The sequence below is a fragment of the Lygodium microphyllum genome, chromosome 24 (genome assembly GCF_053477565.2).
Source record: "Lygodium microphyllum isolate KBCC chromosome 24, Lygodium_microphyllum_v1.1.10, whole genome shotgun sequence".
Taxonomy (NCBI): domain Eukaryota; kingdom Viridiplantae; phylum Streptophyta; class Polypodiopsida; order Schizaeales; family Lygodiaceae; genus Lygodium; species Lygodium microphyllum.
In genome coordinates this window covers 38,490,704-38,504,458 of record NC_141158.1, presented here as the reverse complement: position 1 = coordinate 38,504,458, position 13,755 = coordinate 38,490,704, and the positions used below count along the sequence as shown (strand labels likewise).

Sequence of the window (13,755 nt, the reverse complement as noted above, 5' to 3'; positions counted from 1 at the left end):
CCATTTCTCATGAGCTAAACGCATCTGGCAAAACCAAACCATAGCATAGCATAACCAAGCATAAACCATGGCTAAAACATCAATGGCATCATAACATATGTTGTTGTCCATGGAACTAGATGTAAACCGTTGAAAATTAAGCATAATTCGATTATTAACTGATCACATTCTGATTTGAGAACTGATCACAAACTGCTACAAATGTGATCCCAAATTGATCACAAACTCATTGCAAAAACTGACCCGCAATCAATGCAAAAATTGATGCAAATCTAATCCAAAAAGTGACCACAAACAATTCTCAAGCTTATCAAAAATTGAGCTGAAACTGATCACAGTTTTTATCTCAAAATTGAGGCAAAATTCATGCCAATTTGATCATAAGCTGATGCAAAAGTATAGTTCCAGGCCTGGGTGAAACTCATACTCATCTACATACATCTTACAGTGATTAGTACACTAAGTAGTGACCTCATGGCAAACATATTGTCAACGCAGGACCTTAGATGCATGTTAAATACATCCCAGATCCACTACACATGAGAGCTGTCCATTGCTGAGGAGCGGAGGTGCTAGCTCCCTCACAAGCATCAGGTAATACTCTAGACCTCTACTCTGTTGAACCTGATTGAGCCTGCCGAACTAAAGTCGACTCTAACTGGAAAGCATCAAGGTAAAGCTGCAACAACTAAGGATGGTCTACCAAGTCATCCTCCTCCATCCATTTGGCATCCATTGGTGAATAATTCTGAAACTTCACCAAGTACCTTCTGAAACACTTACCCCTAATCTTCCTCTCTTTGTGTGCCACAATCTACTCTGATACCAGTATTTCATTGAGCTCTTCGACCTCCAACTAAATTTTAGTAGATACATCCTTTGAAACATCTCCATGAAAAGGTCTAAGAAAGCTCACATGAAAGGCATTGTGTATATCCACCAATGTGGAGGCAATTTCAGCCTATAGCATGCATCACTGATCCTCTCCAACACTTGAAATGGCCCATAGTATCTCATAAACAGCTTTGGATACAATTGCTCTTTTCCCTTCATCTTTTTTATTCGTGTCTTTTTAAATCGCAACAATACAAAATTGCCCTCTACAAAGTGCAAAGCACGCCTATGACGATCAGCTGCTTTCTTAGTAAGATAAAAGATGATTTTTCATTACTTTGGAAATAACAAAAGCAGATACAAGGATAGATTCCCCTTTTAATTTTACATCCAAAGTATAAACCATGCCTCTATGGAAGAGGGTCACAATCTTATCATGAGTATCAATCAGTGCATGCACACAATGACACACAATGACACCAAGGAATACCAAGCAAGAACTCTTCACTGCCCACATAGCTTTGAATGTGTAAACGAAGCTTTCCAATGATAGGAGTGATCAACTCTCCATGTCCCTTGCATATCACCATACCAATCTCACCGATGGGTTCCATCTCATCCTCTCTGATGCCTCAACGGGCTCCCATATCAAGAGAGATGAAATTTTATTGTGTCCCTAGATCAAGAAAAATCAATGCATATTGATCTCTGATTTTACCCCAAGTCTTGCAAAGTTCAGTACTATCTTGATTAGGCTTATCTACCACTACATCAAGCACTTAATCAACAGTGGTTTTGCCTTTCTTTCCCTTATTATCATCCTTTTCAACTTGTTGTTTATCTGGGGGGTTCACTATAGCTGTTGTATGGTATCACGTGAGTGTAAGGGAGGGGGGTTTTTGGAAGGGGACACTTAAGCGTATACATTACACGTAGGCCCCTCTTAATTTCCTATATTAAACTTAAATTTAAGGAGGGGATAGAGGGAAAAAAGAAGGGGGGTGCATTTGATCACCTCTCTCCATAGATTGGTTTCTCCATAGCATATAAGAGACCTTGATAAGGTTAAAACCCTAAACCCTCACATAGTAGGGTTATTGAATTAATCATAGTGTTGGGGGGGGGGGGGGGGGGGGGGGGGGGGGGGGAGTTGGCACTCTTCCATGGTTTTGGTAGAGAGATTCAACTCCCCTTCTTCCAAAGAGAACTTGGTGTCCGCTTGGTGTAGTCACTTTAAGTATAAAGGGGTTTGATTCCCCTACTCTCTCTCCTCATGTGGTAAGGGGGCACAGGCACGCAAAAACATTGTGACACATACTTCGATGGTATCCAAGTGCCACTACATAAAACACTTTTTGATATGACCATTTTGATACTTTTAATTCCTTAGGATAATTCTAAATTTTAAAAAGAAAGTTAGTATATGTTCTATGAAGACTTACAGTTAAGAAAGGGGATACATAAAAAGTCATATATGTATATATCTTATAAGCTTAAATAGGGGGATATATTAGTCTTACAAGCTTCATAAATAGGTGTTTTTTTAGAAGTCCTTGCATGCAGGTGACATGCCTTCTTTACTACGAGTGAACCCCCCGTGGCTATTTATTAGTACAGTTGCGTGCCATATGCCCTTCTTATTTACAAATATAGCATTTATTTGTAGCCATCAGCTCCTTACGTCGTGCATCACTTTTCAAACTCTCTCTAAGATATGTTCCTCTTTCTAGCCCTATTTTCAAATCTTCCCTGATTTTTAGCTTTATTTTTAGATTTACCCTTTTTCTCAGTCTTTTGCCTCTTTGACATGTGACTTGGCATCATCATCGTGGAATCCTGCATCCTTTCCACGCAGCAATGTGTCGACTGTAGTAGCGGTTTCTATAAGCTGAGACACACTGGAAATAGTGGACTCAATGCAAAAATCCTGAATACCCTTTGGCAAACCACAAATATACTTCCCCACCTGCTCATGGAGGGGTACTCTGCGATAAGAAGTAACTAGCAACAATGCATCCCAAAACAATACATCAAGCACTAAATCAACACTGGTTTTGCCTTTCTTTCCCTTATTATCATCCTTTTCAACTTGTTGTTTATTGGGACAGTTGCATGCCATATGCCCTTCATGTTCACAAATATAGCATTTATTTACATCCATCAGTTCCTTATGTCGTACATCACTTTTCCCACTCTTTCTTTGCGATCTGTTCCTCTTTCCAGCCCTATTTTCAAATCTTCCCTGATTTTCAGCTTTATTTTTAGATTTACCGTTTTTCTCAATCTTTTCCTCTTTGACATGCGACTTGGCATCATCATCGTGGAATCCTACATCCTTTCCACACAGCAATGTGTCAGCTATAGTAGCAGTTTCTATAAGTTGAGACACACTGAAAATAGTGGACTTAATGCAAAAACCCTGAATACCCTTTGGCAAACCACAAATATACTTCTCCACCTGCTCATGGAGGAATACTCTGCGATAAGAAGTAACTAGCAACAATGCATCCCAAAACAATGCATCAAGTACTAAATCAACAGTGGTTTTGCCATTCTTTCCCTTATTATCATCCTTTTCAGCTTGCTGTTTATTAGGACAGTCGCATGCCATATGCCCTTCATGTTCACAAATATAACATTTATTTGCATCCATCAGCTCCTTATGTCGTGCATCACTTTTCCCACTCTTTCTTTGTGATTTGTTCCTCTTTCTAGCCCTATTTTCAGATCTTTCCTGATTTTCAGCTTTATCTTTAGATTTATCTTTTTTCTCAGTCTTTTGCCTCTTTGGCATGCGACTTGGCATCATCATCATGGAATCCTGCATCCTTTCCACACATCAATGTGTCGGTTGTAGTAGCACTTTCTATAAGCTGAGACATACTGGGAATAGTGGACTTAATGCAAAAATCTTGCATACCCTTTGGCAAACCACAAATATACTTCTCCACCTGCTCATGGAGGGGTACTCTGCGATAAGAAGTAACTAGCAACAATGCATCCCAAAACAATACATCAAGTACTAAATCAACAGTGGTTTTGCCTTTCTTTCCCTTATTATCATCCTTTTCAGCTTGTTGTTTATTAGGACAGTTGCATGCCATATGCTCTTCATGTTCACAAATATAGCATTTATTTGCATCCATCAGTTCCTTATGTCGTGCATCACTTTTCCCACTCTTTCTCTACGATCTGTTCCTCTTTCCAGTCCTATTTTCAAATCTTCTCTGATTTTCAGCTTTATTTTTAGATTTACCCTTTTTCTTAGTCTTTTGCCTCTTTGACATGTGACTTGGCATCATCATCGTGGAATCCTGCATCCTTTCCACGCAGCAATGTGTTGGCAGTAGTAGTAGTTTCTATAAGCTGAGACATCCTGGAAATAGTGGACTTAATGCAAGAATCCTGAATACTCTTTGGCAAACCACAAATATACTTCTCTACCTGCTCGTGGAGGGATACTTTGCGATAAGAAGTAACTAGCAACAATGCATTCCAAAACAATATATCAAGTATTAAATCAACAGTGGTTTTGCCTTTCTTTCCCTCATTATCATCATTTTCAATTTGTTGTTTATTAGGATAGTTATATGCCATATGCCCTTCATGTTCACAAATATAGCATTTATTTGTATCCATCAGCTCCTTATATCGTGCATCACTTTTCCCACTCTTTCTCTACGATCTATTCCTCTTTCCAGCCCTATTTTTAAATCTTCCCTAATTTTCAACTTTATTTTTAGATTTACCCTTTTTCTCAGCCCTTGCCTCTTTGACATGTGACTTCGCATCATCGTGGAATCCTGCATCTTTTCCACGCAGCCATGTGTTGGCTGTAGTAGCAGTTTCTATAAGCCGAGACATGCTGGAAACAGTGGACTTAATGCAAAAATCTTGAATACCCTTTGGCAAACCACAAATATACTTCTCCGCCTGCTCATGGAGGGGTACTATGCGATAAGAAGTAACTAGCAACAATGCATCCTAAAACCTCTTATAGTACTGATCCAAGTTCTTGCAATCTTTGGATCAACTAATTCCAAGCTATCATAATGTCTACTTCAAATGTACTTGTCAACCAATTTGAAGCAAACATTTGCTTGAACTGGACCCAAGTGGTAGGTGACTTCCCTTGAATAAGAAGCCTAGACCACCACTACAATGCATTTCCCTTCAAAAATGTGGATGCCTTGCATAGCTTAAATGCCTTTGTGAAGTTGCCTCCAGAATAGGCTGCATCAAATTGATAAATAAAAATAAGTACTTTCAGTCTATCTTGTGTACCACTAAAAGGCTCAAACTTCACGCTTTTGCCACCTTCATCATAGTCCTTCGACAAACCTATGGGAGTCAAGTTATCATAAATGGGCTACTGCAAAAAGGGTGCATTGGCTGTATTTGCATAAAAACCAGCACTATCTGAAGCACCTACATGATCAGCACCAAATCCTTGTGCTCCAACAGTCCTTGGGGGTGTTGATACTTATCCATATGCCCGACTTTGTTCCCCAAGCATCATGCCTATGATGCCTTACATGGGGTTAGGCATTCCATTTGCATTACCCGAATACATTGGGTGTTATGAGCCATACATTGATTGTTGCATATTATAGGGATTTGTGTCGTACATTCCCATATGTGGTGCCTGTCCAACCATAGCATGAAAAATGGTACCACCACCAAAGTATCATTATTGTCCCATGCTTGCATGTGCATAATTGCCTTGATGCCCATGTTCCCATGGATTGGTACTACCAAGTTGGCCATGCATTTGCACTTGTTGCCCCACCAATACCAATTGTTTGTGCTCATCAGGCATTTTGGGCTCTTCTAAAGAAGGCTTAGGCATTTCCTTCAATTCTTGTGGCTATCACGAAGCTGTAGAAGGTGTCTTCTTCTCTTTGCCTTTGATGTCCTTCTTTGGGGCATTCAAGAATTGACTAAACTAGGGATCCTTTGCCAATTCAGCAAAAAGGTTTGCTATTGTATGCACTCAATCCTTGAAGCTATCATCAAATTCTTCAAGCCCTTGTTGGTCATCAGCCTCTTTATGCATTGAAGTGCCAACATTTGGGTCATTTCCCACATTTTCAGCATGTTGTCCATGTTGAGAACCATGCCCAACATCAGTCATTGCACCTTTCACCACGTGATGGACCAAGGAGTGATGCATCCTCTCCACTTGATCTTGTACCACCATGTGAAGAGATGCTTGCTGTAATTCACTACTGAGAACAATTTCAGCAATAATGCAATAGTCCCAACTTGCAATCAAGTACCATGGGCTCACCAATTCAAAGGATTTGATGGTATCCCGGCAATGGAACCATGTAACCTGCCTTCCTTTTGTGGATGGGTGGTAAATCCTTGATTACAACTTCATTACAGCAGCAAACAATAAATGGAAATTTGAAAATACAAATTTACCTACTGAGCTTGGACAATGCACACCCGATTGGCCCCCGAAATTGGCACCCCTTTTGGTATTTCTTTAGCTTTATTGAAGAAAAAGTAAATTTACAATGGAATTCTCCCAATCCCCTTCGCAATCCAAACTCCCCTTATTGTCCAAAGTGACCAACAAGTCTTCAATCTATTTTGCCCCTTTATTCTTGGGCACTTTATTGGACTTCACCCACTTCATAAACGATGGAAATGCCCCAAATTCAATGGCTAGCTTGTCCTCCACCTGAATTTAGCTTAAATTCACCCTCGGTCCTGAAAAATCCAAGTCTTGGAGCTTCCAATTTCTGGCACACTTCTCGAGGCTAGTGCTAAACCCTACTTTCTGCTGTAAATTAGAGTTTACAGCAAATAAATTTGCGATTTCTCAACCTCCAAGGATCTAAATGCTGAGATCTTCGAAGCAAGGCTGTGAAATGGCTGGGAGGTGAGAGAGAAAGCTGTAGAGAGAGAAAATGCAGAGTTTCTTTGTGAAGAACTGAAGAAAATCTGTCATTTACTAATGTTGCCCTATCTCAACAGCTTGTAGATGCAAAGAACTGAAGAAAATCAGTCATTTACTGTTGCTACCCTATGTCAAGAGCTTGTAGATGCTCTCACCTACTATTGATTGTTCTCCAGCAGCCCTTGGCTGCCTCAAAATGTCCTCCAATTGTTGCAAATCAGACCAACTGCCTCTCCTCCCTCTCTCTTGTAGGCTGAATACACTAAAAATGTTTCTCTCCAGCCTCTAAAGACGTTTTTCAGTCTTGCATAGGCATTTTTGACAAGTTGTAGCCTTCCCAACTGATTTTTTCAGCATTATCCATAATTAAATATTAATTTTTACTCTTCGAATTTTGAAAATTAATCTAATAATTATTTCAGTGTCCATAAAAATTATCTGACTGTCTAATAATTAAATTGGTTAGACATCTTCCATTCCTGAGTGTCTCTACGCCATCTTTGACCATCAGATTGTCATTAGGTACCATTAAACGCCACTTCTCTAGTGTCACCAACGAACACTAATGGCCAAATGAATGACCTAGGCCAACAACTGGCACCAGATACCACCAAGTACTTGTGCAACATAACTTATAGCAACTTTTGCCTTTGACATTCCGTGATTTCCTCGAGTCCCACCTCGTAAATTTACTCTAATCCCAGTTACACCTCACATGTGCAACATTTACTTAACCATGTGATTAAAAATTAATCTACATGCTAAGTGAGGTTTCAAAAATACATGTCCTCATGACACCATTTGAATTGGCTAATAAAATACTCCTCATGCCAAATGAGGTCACATCTTAATTGCCTAAATTCAGATGCATAAGCATAGGTAGGGTATTACCTTGTCGTAGCTTCCAAAGTTTTGTTTATGCTACTCGACCAGTGTCTACATCTCTAAATGTAGAGGTGAGCTCACAAAGAAATGCTTCATAGTTATGAAGTACTGGCATATTCTTTTCCAAGATTAGGATGAACGATGATAAAGCTTAATCACAAAGCAAACTCCCAATGAATCCCACCTTGGAAGCATTATTTGGATATCTATCCAATTATACGCGGATATAGAGCTTTTACTTGTTGCAAAAACCCCCTAAACTCCAAACGGTCACCATTAAACTTCTCCAACATACTGATCTTGGGTTCTCTTGTTGGGGGTTAATAAACACGCAGATCATCTAATCACTTCCTCTGTTGTTCTGCAAGTCTCAGATCTAGTCTTGCATCTCTTCAAGCACAAGGTCTAGATGTATAAGGCGTTCTATTTGAAGTTACATGTATCCTTCATTCAAGTCTTGAATTTGTTGGAGGTTTTGAAGGGAGGACACGTTCTTTCAAGGGTCGTCTCCATGGTGCTCAATAAAGCTATTGGTCTTGCCAAATTGTTATGAGAGCATTAGACTGTGCTCAAGAGACTATACTAGATGCAAGATTTGTTACAAGAATTTTGATTACAAGATAATCCCACATAAGGGCACAATGTATAATAATACCTTAACAAGATACGGAAAATCCCACAACACGAGACCGTAGGTATAGACAATAGGACTCGATAGGATATGAAGGATCCCACAACCCAAGACCGTAGGTATGGATACAAGATATTAGAATTACAAGATCTCCCTCGACAAGGATGAACAAGATACAAGACAATACTAGACAAGATCTCATGCTATAAGATTACAAGTTAACAAGACAACAAGAATATAAGGGAAGACAAGACAAGACTAGATACAATGACTACACAAGAATTAGAATTGGAACTCCAAGTTTCTTACTTGGAGATCTCGACTCTTTGAGCTCCCAAAACTAGCATTGGCAAAACTGAGGAGCTCTACGGTGAGCCCCTCCTTTTATAGGTGTTGGAGGGCAGCTAAAGAACTTCTAGAATGTTGCAAGCAATGACATGGCAAGGGTGGATTCGCATGGTTAGCTTGAGGATGTCCTATTAAGAGTGCATTCGCATGGGGTGTGGATCATGGCATGTTTGTGATACCTACATGTAATGCATTTCTTGGCTCAACGATATACTTCATTGTGACAATGAAAGTTGCATTGCTTTAACATAGAATTTTGCATTCTGTGCTAGGTCAAAGCATATTGAGATACAGTACCATTTCACTCAAGAGAAGATCTTGAATGAGACTATTGATATGATATATTGCAAGACAGACGACAACTTGACAAGTTTGTTTACATAGGCTCTTCCTTGGGCCATCCTTCGACACCACTTCAAATCCCTTAGCCTTACATCACGTCTAGAATCTAAGAGGGGGTGTTAGAGATTGTCATCTCCTTGACGAGCATTGATGATAATAGTGTTGTACAATTAGTACTCTCTAGCATAGTTATACATTTTCTTGTGCAAGTCGAATAGTTTTCAACAATCTAGATGGTATGGTTCACACCAAGCAATGTGAGCAATACAAACTGACCCCAAGCAATGTCACATATCAATAAGCAACTTATTAGCTTCATTTATGGCACTACTAATCAAAATTTGAAGCTAATCAATCAATAAAACTGCTATATTTTATTCTTTTTCATGGTCTATTTATGCCCCAATCCATTCTCGATCCTTTTCACTTGTTCTTTCAACAAGTGTGTGAGAGATTGTTTAGTGGAGATATCTTCAACAACCAATCTAGTTGATATAACTTCAATAGCCTATGTACATATCTACCTTCTTCATTTCAATGCTCATCCACTGCAAATTTATGCATTCTACTATCTCTTTTCTCTCTCCCTTTTTTCTCCATGTTTATTTTCTTTCAATCCAATCATAAGCTTCTACATTTGTTGCACTCTAACATCCTACAAATCTCCCAATGAAGTGTCCTACAAATGTCACCTATTGATCATCTCATAATATATACGAACTTCCAACATGCAAGTTGGAAACACTCATACTTTAAACACCATCGCTTTATTAGCAACACCTTTCACAAGCTAAATATGTTACAAACAACATTTTTTCTAATTTTCCCATAAACAATAATATGGACTAGCTTTCTAGCCCATTACAAAGTCCCTTTGTGAGGCCTTTCATGTGTTCCCAACATAACCTTCTTTGCAATATCATTCTTATTTACCTACACAAACTAGTCATGGCAAAATTTTGACTTGGTCATCACAAGCTTTGGAAACACATTTCGAATAGTGCAACAATCTCCGAAGTGGTGGCCTAGATGGTGTCTCTAGTTACCATGGAAAGAACCATTCCCCTTCTTAGAGATTGGCTAACCCATAATTATTACAATGTATTTCAAGAGGGTACTCTAGAACCCTTCCCTTCACAACCTCTTCGAACACTAGGAACATTTTGTTTGCTATGTGCGTTGTTCTCCAAACATTATGTCCTAACCTCAAGCCCATGCGGCTTTTACTCGAGAGTTGAGAATGTGGACATGGTGACCCTATGCCATATGAAAGAGGAGTGCAATACGCACCCTTCGACCTACCAAAAGACCCCAAATCTAATTAGCATTTCCAAGATAAAAGTTTTGAAAATGCTCAACTCATTGCACTCAAGATTATTCCCACACTAATGCAAGATGTTGCATATTGATGAATGCACTAATTCATTGTTGTGGCATCATTGTGTTCACCACTCAAATGCTTACAAAGAACCCACTATAAAACAATAATGCATTTAAAGAATATCAAAACAAGAAGGCAAATATGCACATGTTGGACTAGGGGACCACAATAATATCTTATTCAATAAGCATGTGATAATCGAAACCCATCCTGTTTTGCAGGGGTAACCTTAAAAAGTTCAGTTCATGTGACTTTTGTGTCACAGGTGTTCCTACATCTCTCACATGAAACTACACAAAGGACATCTGATGCCCTGTGTAATATCAAGGTGAAAAATAGACCTCCTCTAAAGTGAAAACAGGCTAAAAAGAGCAGAAAGGCTGTACAAAAACAATATCAGAAGAGGGAGCAACTGGATCAAATTAAGCAAACCTCCAATGTTCACTTCTTGAGTGTGTAGCCTCCCAGCTTGACCTCCAGCTGTCCTGTAAGTTCGCACAAAATGTCCACGTGGAAATCCATTGCTTGCATGTAGAGGAGTGCCATTGAAAAATGCATTAAAAATTTCATCAGCATCAAACATCTCATCAAAGAAAACTCCACTGTTATGCCGCCTGAAAGCATACTCACGAGCTACTTCACGAGTTTCATCAGGACCATAATGATCGTACCTCTTCCTTAATGCTGGATCATTCAGGCAAGCAAATGCCTTTGTGACAGTCTTAAAGGCCTCTTCTGCCCCAGGCGCCTGATTTTTGTCTGGGTGAACCTTTAAAGACAATTTTCTGTAAGCTTTCTTGATGTCCTCTGATGAACAATGCTTCTCTACACCAAGAATTTGGTAGTAATCTTTGCTCTTCTTGATACAGTTGATGATCTCCACCTGATCAGAACTGAAACTAGAAGGCTTTGCCGTATAATCATTGCTGCTATGGCTAGCTCCATTCCCTGAACTGCTTGCCTTGTTTCCTCCGATATCTTTTTCAGGCTGCTCTCCCAGGACTTTTTCATGACTTCCTTGTTCTTCCAATTCCCTTGACAACGATGACAGTATATCTGCCAAAGGTAGATTTGGATTCAGCCTTTCAGCCTTTGAAAAGAACCTGTATGCCCTACATTTATCCCCCTCTTTCAAAGCTTTGTTTCCTATATCCATACATCTTTCTGCAAAATCTTTGTTGCAGTCCATTTTTTATAGAATAATAAAGAGTAATAAAAGTGTCTTTGCACTCAAGCTAGAAGGAATCCTGCAGACCACCATAAATAAACAAAGATTGCAATCAGGCCCAGAAGCCTTCAAACAGAAACCACTTACGTGCACATTCAAGAGACAGCTAACCAAAAAGGAAGTACAGATAAGTGGATAGCCATGTAATGCATACACTTTTCTAACAACCTGATTTTCCAGCTAACAGGCCAACACTAGAAGTGTGATCACTTGCTATTACTCTAAATACATAGCTAAAGTCTACAAGAAAGGTATTACAGATCCCCAAGTACAGAACTCATGACAGAGATAAATGTTGACAAGACTTGTTCGTTTAGAAGGAAATCTTTAGTGGTGGTCCCTTTAAAAGCATCACATTTCTTTGATTTCTTCCCTTGCTTACTTGGTCATAATACACTAAGTCAAGCTCCCTGCAGCCCATAATACACTAAGTCAAGCTCCCTGCAGCCCATACAATTCAAATTCCCCTCCCTTGCTATCGTCCATGAATATGCTCTTGTTTCATCTGCACCACTTATTTAAGCATGGTTTATGATTGTTTCGCCAATGAATCAGATGCCCGATGGCCCAAAAACTGTCTTGAATTACTATACAGGAGACCTGTTTCTTCAACGTGCACACACATGTGCGTGCACGTCTACCCATGCCTCTAAAACCTATGAAATATGAACAATGGTAAATGCACTCATCTGCTAACAGGGTATATCTTCCATGGCTAAGGGCCCATTTGTCCTCTTTCACCAAAATTCACTAACAACTCACCAATTTGTAATCGCTGGCCCAAGGCTTGATACACCATAATCTTTATCGTCTTTCCGTTCTCGGAATCCAGTCGATTGGCATGGCTTCCAACTCACCATTGTTTTTACCAACAGCATAACCTCAATCGACAGAAAATCCATGCCGTTTGCCCTAAAGTTAGAGATCTCGTTCTTGCTCTCTAAACACATACAAAAACGAGAAAACCGAAGTAATCAGGGGCACAGTAGAGAAGAGAAGACTAACCACAGAGCATAGACGGCGGTGATCATCCGGGTGGTGCCTTCGTTCTTCGCCCTTCCTTGCGCAGGATAGAATGGATGCCTTCGATCTCCTCTCTCGCAGGACCTTCTTTGTTATACGCTGATATTTGTTTCTCTGATGAAATTAAAAGGCAAAAGTCAGGAAAACAACGTGAGAAAAAGAGAGAGAACAGCTACGATAAAAACGCAGATTTTTTCCTTTAAAATAAGTCATACGCAAAATCATATCCTAAGCCTGCCTCTGAAGAACGCATCCATGATGCCAATCGGGTGTGGCATAGTCGATCAAGTGTGGGTTGAGTTCTTGGGGTGTGTGTGTGTTCGATCCTTGCATCCCATATCCCTTGTACCACATTTAAATCTATTTGCAATTTCAAAAAAAGAGCACATCAATCATAAAATATACTAACATAAAATTATAGTGTCATAATAATATAATAATATGACAAAATAATTTTTGAAAAGTATAGCTTTAGTCCTAATTTAAATCCATAAATTAAAGCATGCACTAATTCAAAAAGAAAACATGTTAACTACAAGTAGTTCTCTAAGAAAAATGATAATAATGGACCCCAAACTTAGATCATGGTGCAACTTTCGAGGTCGCCACCAAACTTGTATTTGCAACAACCGATCCTCCATGGTAGTTGTACATGTTTTGCAAGACTTCTAAGAAAAAATTGCTCTTCTTTCTCTTTAAATATGCCCCAAAAATGTCCTCCCCCACCCCCAAATTACATACTCTACACTTAAGAGAGAGAGAGAGAGAGAGAGAGAGAGAGAGAGAGAGAGAGAGAGCGAGAGAGAGAGAGAGAGAGATTGAGATTCAATACACCATAGTCATGTGGGCATAATGGGGTTTTTAATTCTCTCTAGTCAATAGATGATGCTCCAAAATTTTTATTCGATATAGCATGCTTGTGAGCCTCTCTTTCTTTACCAATAAGTATCGAGGACTCACACACACACACACACACACACTCTCTCTCTCTCTCTCTCTCTCTCTCTCTCTCTCTCTCTCTCTCTCTCTCTCTCTCATTGTAGGGTCTTCGACCTCCATAACCAAAACTGATTGAGATCACCCTTATTCTTTCAATAGCTCCAATCGTAGTCTTAGTCCTATTGTATTTTACAATGTCATTGCTACTTTTAGCTTCTATCTACCCTATGCTCTCC

At 39.4% G+C, this 13,755-nt stretch overlaps 1 protein-coding gene across 9 annotated transcripts; it reads right to left on the bottom strand.

Annotated features, from left to right (window-relative positions):
• Positions 1–9,800: 9,800 nt before the first annotated feature.
• On the bottom strand, positions 9,801–12,884 carry LOC148014991 (uncharacterized). 9 transcript variants are annotated; one of them, XM_087665703.1, is made up of 3 exons: positions 12,320–12,773; positions 10,762–11,576; positions 9,801–10,246 (listed from the first exon to the last, which is right to left on the bottom strand). In XM_087665703.1, exons 2-3 carry the CDS (start codon positions 11,516–11,518, stop codon positions 10,206–10,208), a joined length of 798 nt encoding a protein of 265 aa, XP_087521829.1. In that variant the 5' UTR covers positions 11,519–11,576; positions 12,320–12,773; the 3' UTR covers positions 9,801–10,205. The 9 variants fall into 9 exon arrangements, with proteins under 9 accessions (XP_087521829.1, XP_087521826.1, XP_087521827.1 ...); XM_087665700.1 differs by lacking the exon at positions 9,801–10,246 and adding an exon at positions 12,796–12,884 and having other exon boundaries at positions 10,491–11,576; positions 12,320–12,694; XM_087665701.1 differs by lacking the exon at positions 9,801–10,246 and adding an exon at positions 12,819–12,833 and having other exon boundaries at positions 10,491–11,576; positions 12,320–12,694.
• Between the last annotated feature and the right edge of the window lie 871 nt (positions 12,885–13,755).

Excerpts from the sequence above, each read along its gene's own strand:
- LOC148014991 (XM_087665700.1), bottom strand. The coding sequence starts at position 11,518 with ATGGACTGCAACAAAGATTTTGCAGAAAGATGTATGGATATAGGAAAC.